The sequence below is a fragment of the Trichogramma pretiosum genome, unplaced genomic scaffold (genome assembly GCF_000599845.2).
Source record: "Trichogramma pretiosum strain Unisexual culture from Peru unplaced genomic scaffold, Tpre_2.0 scaffold29, whole genome shotgun sequence".
Classification (NCBI taxonomy): domain Eukaryota; kingdom Metazoa; phylum Arthropoda; class Insecta; order Hymenoptera; family Trichogrammatidae; genus Trichogramma; species Trichogramma pretiosum.
The window spans coordinates 671,113-679,125 of NW_019641669.1; the positions used below are offsets into that span (position 1 = coordinate 671,113).

The 8,013-nt window shown below is 39.6% G+C and overlaps 1 protein-coding gene and 1 long non-coding RNA gene across 2 annotated transcripts; one reads left to right on the forward strand and one right to left on the reverse strand.

The window, feature by feature from the left end:
- Positions 1-3,882: 3,882 nt before the first annotated feature.
- Positions 3,883-5,878, reverse strand: LOC106660107 (venom acid phosphatase Acph-1-like). The gene is made up of 7 exons (XM_014382950.2): positions 5,783-5,878; positions 5,412-5,626; positions 5,230-5,340; positions 4,897-5,162; positions 4,545-4,828; positions 4,262-4,461; positions 3,883-4,201 (listed from the first exon to the last, which is right to left on the reverse strand). The coding sequence occupies exons 2-7, from the start codon at positions 5,505-5,507 to the stop codon at positions 3,974-3,976; spliced, it is 1,185 nt and encodes a 394-aa protein (XP_014238436.1). The 5' UTR covers positions 5,508-5,626; positions 5,783-5,878; the 3' UTR covers positions 3,883-3,973.
- Positions 5,796-6,784, forward strand: LOC106660108. The gene is made up of 3 exons (XR_002763544.1): positions 5,796-5,884; positions 6,395-6,455; positions 6,586-6,784. It is a non-coding gene; the product is annotated as an uncharacterized LOC106660108 (long non-coding RNA).
- Positions 6,785-8,013: the final 1,229 nt, after the last annotated feature.

An 8,013-nucleotide genomic window follows, 5' to 3' on the forward strand; every position in this document is an offset into this window, starting at 1 on the left:
ACAATTTTGATAGAAATGAAAAATATCAATAAGCCAAAACTCCCAATGTATTTTTGGTTGCATATAGGCCGAAATTTCTTTCAAAATATCTCAATGCAGCCTCGACGCCAGGAAGCGAAGCCGCGCGTGATCACGTGGGGGAGAATGAAAAAAATTTCCATCAACAAACTCGCATGCGTATATACGGCGCACTCGGAAAAAATTTTAAGCTAAAGTCAAAATGACCGGCTCCCTCCGCTTTGTCCCTCTTCCTCCCTCCTCGGGATGTTTGCATATAACAGCTGCCTGTATACGATCGCAGCTACTGATCCACATCTCTTAAATTTCGCGATCGTGTCTACGCTGATCTATTTTGAGTCCACTATCGCTGCTCGCACGCTATCGCACGCTTGCGGACGAGATATACGGATGACAAAAGTACGCGCGAGTATAAGAGTGTGGACACGCGGTGTATGTATCGGCCATTAGATTTTGCACCTCGAGCCAACTTGGCCTACAATAATATACGATCGCTGCGTGCCAGTCCTCCATATACACGTATCCAAAGTAGTATGGATGCCATGGGAAATAAATGAGAGAACTATAGAGGGCGAAAGCTCGTTACAGCGATCCCGGGGACACAACGACGATCGAGCACGCGGATTTGGCCCTGCGCTTTCCGCGTAATTGGATTATTCATGCGCCGCTCACGCGTGCCTAGGATCTCAGCTCTACATCACGAACGCCTGTATTCGCGATTCGTGCGACAATTTTTATTTTTTAAGTGAAACCTGTACTGTAGCATTGGATATTATGAGTAAACCCGTAAAAAAGAGCGATCGGTGATTCTGAACACGATATGCTACCATTTTTGCTTCCTCTTTTACTGAAAGTCCCGTGATTGACTGAAAATGATGAATTTTTTGAATGAGGGGTCGCAAGTCGATTTGATTACGTATATGCAAACACGTCTGCACGCACAACCCTTGAAATAATTAACAATTCTGCTATGAACAATACACCATCATGAATAACACTGAATCGACCAAATATCAACCCTGACTTATATAATCCTGTCTTCACTTTGTCACTTGTTGATTTACAGATACAGAGATACTCGCCATCTAGTAATAGAAGCTGGCCTTAATTATGATTTCTTAAGCATAATTATGATTATTTTTGAGAAAAAATCTTTGCCATAGAATTAGAAACTGTATTGTATAAGTGTTGCGTGACACCTATGTAAATGTATATGGCGCAGACACACCCTAGAATAACTAAAAATTAATTTTCCTATATTAATCCTACATCGAAACCGTAACTCGGCGCATTACAACTTGAACATGAAAGCTTATTTTTGATTTTACGAATAGCGCCGAATGATAATCCTAAGTCGCTTATTCATATATACGCCCGTTAACACAAATTAATATTATATACTGTACCGATCATAGATTAAAATTCAAAGAGCTCATGCCCGCAGCCAACATCGATTTCAAAATGAGAAATATATTTAACACGTTTAAATTAACAATGAAATTTCACGAGTGTATAATTCGGCCAAGAATCGAGTGCAGCGGCGAGAGCGAAACACGTCAAACGCTGGCGTATTTTGACTTTGGTTTCAGTACAGGAGCAATCGCGCCGCGCAAGGCTACACATATACCGCACGCGAACGCGTGTATATACCTGCAGACACGGCCCAGATTTCATCTTTAGCATTATTATCCCCACACAAAGGCTGAGCAGCGGCGGCGGCGGCGGCGGCTATACGGAGAGGTGGTGTTTGTCAGCTTGTGTATGTGTGGTTTGCATCAAATTTAAGCTCCGCGAGCGTGTCTATGTATACGCGTATATGTATACGCGTAGTTCCGTATGCGCCGTGACTACAGTCGCTGTATACAGTACCACCACCAGCACCCCTACCCACACGCGCGTGCATAAATACTCGAGGAGAGCAAATCTAATAACGCACCTCGAGAAAGCTCCAGCACTCGCGGCGTCGGCGGCGCGTTTATGCGCCTCCTTATACGGTATACCGCGTCTACGCGTAGACGCCGCGGCTTGTTGCTGCGCCCCGCGATCGAAAGAATGCCTTTTAGATTAGATTCAGGTAACGGCGCAGCAGGGGTACAGGATCTTCAAAGGAATTTGCACTCGCGCTGAGAACTCGAGTATATACGGCTGCAACTTCACACTGCGAGTGTGCGCGTGAATACTATATACGTGCGGGCTTTTCGAGTGTAAGTATACGCTATATACTTAGAAAATTGGCTCATATGGAAATATACACACGAAGAGCTTGTCAATTTGCTGAATTTACATTACTGCAAGAGCAGGGAGACGACGGTAAACACGACTAGTTAGATTTTAGTTAATGTGATTGCGAATCGTGTAAACGAATTATACTGTAAGGATTCATTGTAGAAACAAGATGTTGTTCATTTTTATCTCGAGTTTTAAAATATTTTCATTACAACATAATTGCTAGTCCTTAAAGTAATGAAAAATCGATAATTCAAAGATACACACTCACGCACGAGTATACATTTAACGCGCAAGTCGGCTTATAAACGAAGTTGCGCAAGCCTGAAAGTTTTATATGATTCTTCGCTTCGCGTTATATACTTTATCGGAAAAGGGTTACCCCCATCAGCGTCGGCACGAGTATTCACATTATCGTAATACATTTAAAGTTTATCGCGGAAGTAGCTCGCTCAACGCGTACGCAGAGGAGTGCGTATACTTATGTACACACGTGCACCGCCGAGCTTATATACGGATAAACGTATGTGTGTGTGTGTATACAAACAAAGTTCCAGCTTTATAGAATATAGTCCTATCGTACGTAAGCACGTGTGTGTACGCTTGTGTGCAAGGATCTGCTACCGAGCGAGGATAAATGTACGAGCTATTGGAAAGTTCGACACAAACGCGAGATAGAAAATTTTGCTCGCGCACCAAGGGGGTATATAGAGGATGAGGGCGAGGAGGAGTAAGAGGAGAAGGAGGCAAGCTAGCGGGCGGCGGGTGGGCCAGTGCAAGCCGGTAATCAATTTCCCCGGTATCTTTACCGATACACGCCTATTAAATCCGGAGATCTTAAAGCTTCCCACCATATCTGCCTGCATGCCTGCTGCCAAAGTAGCTCCACTCGCGCGAGCAGCGGCAGCACGGCTATATATACACGGAGAGGTCTTCTGGGGATACGCGAGCGGAGCTGTAACTCGCAGTACTACGCGGTATATACCTATGTATATATTTTAGCGGAAGCACATCCTTATATACATACGGATTCGCGCGGCTTAGCTCTGCCTCTGCCTTCACCTCTCGTTGAAGAAATGATGAGAGTTTAGTCAACGAGGGGATATTCAGGCGCTGAGGAGCAGCGCACGGCATTTTTAATTCATCGCTCGAGCTAGGCCGCGGATTTTCATTTCTTCCTATATACTTATATACACATATAGAGCAGCACCCGATGAAATTACCAACGTGCACTATGCGCTGCCGCCGCCACACGGCGCATTACATATAAAACGTCGCAGTTTATCTAGTATGTTAATTGCTACTGAATTATTTAAATTACAAATGGCAAGAGGGATGTAATTAATAATGCCCGTGATAGATCAACTACACGCGCGAGCATCGCTAATCATTCGAAGCTGCTGCTGCTGCTGCTGCTGCTGCTGCTGCGCCAGACACCGACGAGTAGTGTGCGTTTTATCGTCCGACCAATTTGCCTCGATGCAGCAGCAGCGTGATTTTCGATAACGACCACCGCGCCGCGAATTAGGCCAGCTTCTGTCTTCGATCGGTTGGAGCTACGTGTGTAATTCCGCGTTGAATTATGGAGCTGAAAGGGTTGTCAATGACGGGAGGCTGGGACGTAATAATTTTTCACGCTTCGTTTGAGTTATTACTATTGAATTAATTTTAACATCAACTTTGATACATTAACAATGTTTAAAAATATCGAAAACAAATAACAAGCGTTTTACAAATTGAACCATTTCCTCATTTTGGAATAGAACCATTTGTGCAGGTCTCCGTCTTTGGGAATAAAAAGCGATTCCTCGGGTTTTCCGAGACAAGCCTCCAGTATGTCATCGGGCATGACGTCTGCCATGAGGTCGAGGAATTCTTCTATCGGACACATGGGTTGATCGCATCCAGGAATAACCAACTCCTCGAATTCCGTGGGGATTCCGTAGTAATATACCACCTGAATATCGTAGGTTGATTTAAAAATTGATTCGAATCTTTATCGATTTATCGTATTTACCTGGATATAATATTGGGATTCTACTTCGTGGAGCTCGAAAACAATGGCACTCGAGTATTCCGGTATAAAGTTCCACCACGAATCCATGGCTATCAAAATTCCCGCCAGATTGTTTTCGTGCGCGCTATAGAGGTGAATCTTCGGAGTCTTTTTGATATCGTCGATCGAAAGATCATTGAGCATTTTCCTCAAAAACGTACCTATTGCGATCAACGAGATGAGCGCACCAAGATTTAATCAAACGCACGGGTTGGAAATGACAAATCTTAGTCTTTATCGTTACCTCCGTGTAATTTCTTCATCAGCGGGCTATAGCTTTCGGCTCTGTAGTGAAAAACTGTGGCACCGATAACCGGGCCATTTGGGAAGTAGATTTTCGTCCACTCGGGTAATTCGAGACCCATCTCGCGCTCGGCCATCAGCGTGTGGAAAAGATGGAAAATCGCCTTGGTGTCGTTGACCTCGCGTCCCATCAAAACCGTCAAGTTTTTCATCAAGTCTCCGAATTGAAGAAGGTCTTTCTGGTATTCGGCCGACTGCTGGACGCGAGCGCGTTCTTTTTGATAACTTGAATTATGATAAATCGTGAAAAATAAGCCGAAGAAAATTCGAATAATGAAAAAAATGAAGATTACGCAAGACAATCTGTAGGTCGCAGAAAAGCATTGACTTCATGTGGCATGGTGAAAAATGGAATTGGTTGCCAGTCTATCCCGTCTATCCAAACTTGTTTGTCTTTCGGTGGGTATAAACCGGCTAAAACCATTAGCAAGCTCATTTTGGTTCTTGTGAAATCGGTACTTGTCGCGGATAATTCGGTTGGATCATAATAAGGTCCCAAAAATTCATTGTACCTCTTTCTCAAAGACCTTCCGATTTCAAATTCACGTCTTTTTCCACTCTATACACGAGTATACAAAAACATGTATTAATTTGTGTAAACGTTAATTTTTAAATTATTGACTCACATTGGTTAAATCTCCAGCGTGCAATGGATAAAAACTAGTATTTAGATACGGATCATTCGGATAGTATCCCAGCGGTGGGGGTTCTGGCAAACGGTCACCGTGCCTGAACACCTGAACAATCGAATAAAATTGTCATTGAATGATTAAAAAAAATTCTCTAGCTGAAACAATCAAAAACTTACAACGCTAATTTTTTTCAAGGATCCACGATAAGGCGTAGCCGAGTCAAGATAAATTTGAACCGCCAACAGGCACAATAAGAAGAAGAATTTTCCCATTGTGGATTTGGCAACGAGGTAGAGCTACGTCAAATAATTCGAATACGGTTTTAGTATTCCCAGCTATGAAACTAATTCTGCAGCAAATAACCGAGTTGAAAAGTATTTTGTATGTTTAGCTGTAACATAAATTTTACGATGAAACTCGACTATAACTTTTAGCATATTTTATCTTTTACGCTTGAATACACAAAATAATTATCAGAATTATGCAGATCGTTTTAATTGATTATAAGTTCATCTGTGCACACGGATAATATTATTAATTTGCTTACCAGACTGAAAAGGAAGAGAATAAGTATTGCACTCGCAATTAGTTAATGCCGACTCAACTTCAATTGAACGACTATAGCCTTCAATACTAATTCAACAATAAGGTAAGAATATCGTTAATTTTGTAATACGTTATTTTGATGTTGTGCCTATGTTTATTTATTTAGTACGTAATGTAGCGAAAACGCTATTAGTTCGGTTAATTTACACTTGAATACTTCTCATAAGCACGTGTCTATAGTATAACACAATACACATGTAAGTCACAAATTGATGTTTATATTATAACTCACGCAATAGATTGAGTTATTTAATTGAAACAAACTCAGCTTTTGTTTTTTCAATTATGAAAATAATTATGTTCAAAATCATATTTATATTATCATGAATGAAAGAAATCACAAAATTTAAATTTAATAAAAGCGATGAAATCCATCCCAACGACCGTTTAGAACAAAAACGTTGTAAGATGCGATTATTTGAGAAATAAATGAATGTCTAGGAGTCGCATAAACTTGGCATTCCGTTCTGTTAGATTAGTTAGTTTATAACCAAAGAACAATTTTTTATGTTCAATTGATGCCTCATTATGGCGATTTTTTCTGACGATCCAGTATTGCGTGGTTTGCATTTTGATGGATATAATTATGGAGTCAAGAATCCCGAAAAAACGAGGTGAGCATTTCAAATTTTGATATAAAAGTAGAGTAAACTCAAAATTCTATCGCATCCGTTATAAACAAAGCAAATCGTGCATTACTGTTTGAAGATAATTTTAAGACTAACAATTCAATTTTTTTGAAAGATACGGCTGCATCAAGAAGAAATGTTCTGTCAAGCTACTGATCAATGCTTCGCATGACCCAAAGACTATCAAAATAGTCGGACAACATAGCTGCTATAAATCAACACATCAATCTTTGGCAAAGCGCTTATTACGAGTGGCTCTAAAAGATAAAGCTTCTAGTGCTCCCCCAAAAACTTATCCTAAAGATATTTTTGATGCCGTATGTAAAGAGTGAGTAAGTTTTGTTTCTTAATAATATTTTCCATGTAAGTGATTCGATTTACTTTACAGAAAAAAGTCTTTAGCAATTGAAAAAAACGATTCAACGAGCACTAGATGAAAAACAGAAGAAATTTGACAGCTCGTAAATTACAACGGAGTACATCTAGATCCAGTTGCATAAAAAAAGAAACTTTCGCGCCCAATAGCTAGGTACTGAGTTTTTGAGTGTCACAATTATCAAAAGCACTTTTCAAACACACTTGATTCACATAGTGCGATTATAAGATTTTACTAATTTTTAAATATACAAATCATATTTTATAGGTTATGCTAATTTTGATCAACAAATCGATACATTTTAATCATTTTAAAGTAAAAATATTATTGAAAACTTTATGTATATAATAATTTTTTATTTGTCTAGTATCCTATAACTATTGCATCATTCCATGATTAATCCGTTTGACTTTTTTAGCAAAAAAAAATGTCCACATAAAAGCTATGCAAAAAGCTCAACTTTTATTTGTCTAATCTAATAAAATGTACGTATTTCACTACAGTATGGTGATCATTCCAAATAAATCAGATAAACGCAAAGATCCATTTGTGTATAATTATAATCTTTCGCATCTCATTTATTTTTCAATTTTATTGATACAAAATGCATATTTAATATGAGTAAGAGCTGCAAGCGATGGGAATGTTGAAATTTGTTAATTTAACGACGATACACATTTTGCATTACAACACCATATTAAATGTAGAAAGCTTTTGAGCATTTACGCGTTTCAAATGTCGCAACATAATTCAGCCTGCTGAAAATACCTTCTTCAGATTGAAAAATCAATTAATTGACACGATGGACAAAGTAATCAAAATTAGCCCCTATCGCCATTTTCAATTTGTCTCATTTTATAATCAATGAAATGATTCTCTGAGGAATCGTAACCACCGTACAACACCAAATTTATAAAAGGTCGAGAAAAAAAATTGAAAATTTTCAACAAGCGCTGATGATTCCGCTCCTCCTATTTCCCCTTTAGATTCCACTGGAAAAGCGTGAAAGCTAATGATTCGAGAGAAACTTAACGGGGCTTCAGGCTCGAGGATCGATTTTTTCGCTTTGATAGACTTTTTAGACAGAGGGTTTAGTTTTCTTACCAGCCCTTGACGCCGAAGATTAAGGGGGCAAAAAGAGAAAAGAAAAAAAACGAGTGCGTGCAG

What these genes read in the sequence shown, in the direction of transcription:
- LOC106660107 (XM_014382950.2), bottom strand. Translation starts at nt 5,507, where the DNA reads ATGGGAAAATTCTTCTTCTTATTGTGCCTGTTGGCGGTTCAAATTTAT. An exon ending in CGACCTACAGATTGTCTTGC is followed by an intron (nt 4,829 to 4,896) that starts GTAATCTTCATT and finishes TCATAATTCAAG; the next exon opens with TTATCAAAAAGAACGCGCTC. An exon ending in AATCCCAATATTATATCCAG is followed by an intron (nt 4,202 to 4,261) that starts GTAAATACGATA and finishes TACGATATTCAG; the next exon opens with GTGGTATATTACTACGGAAT.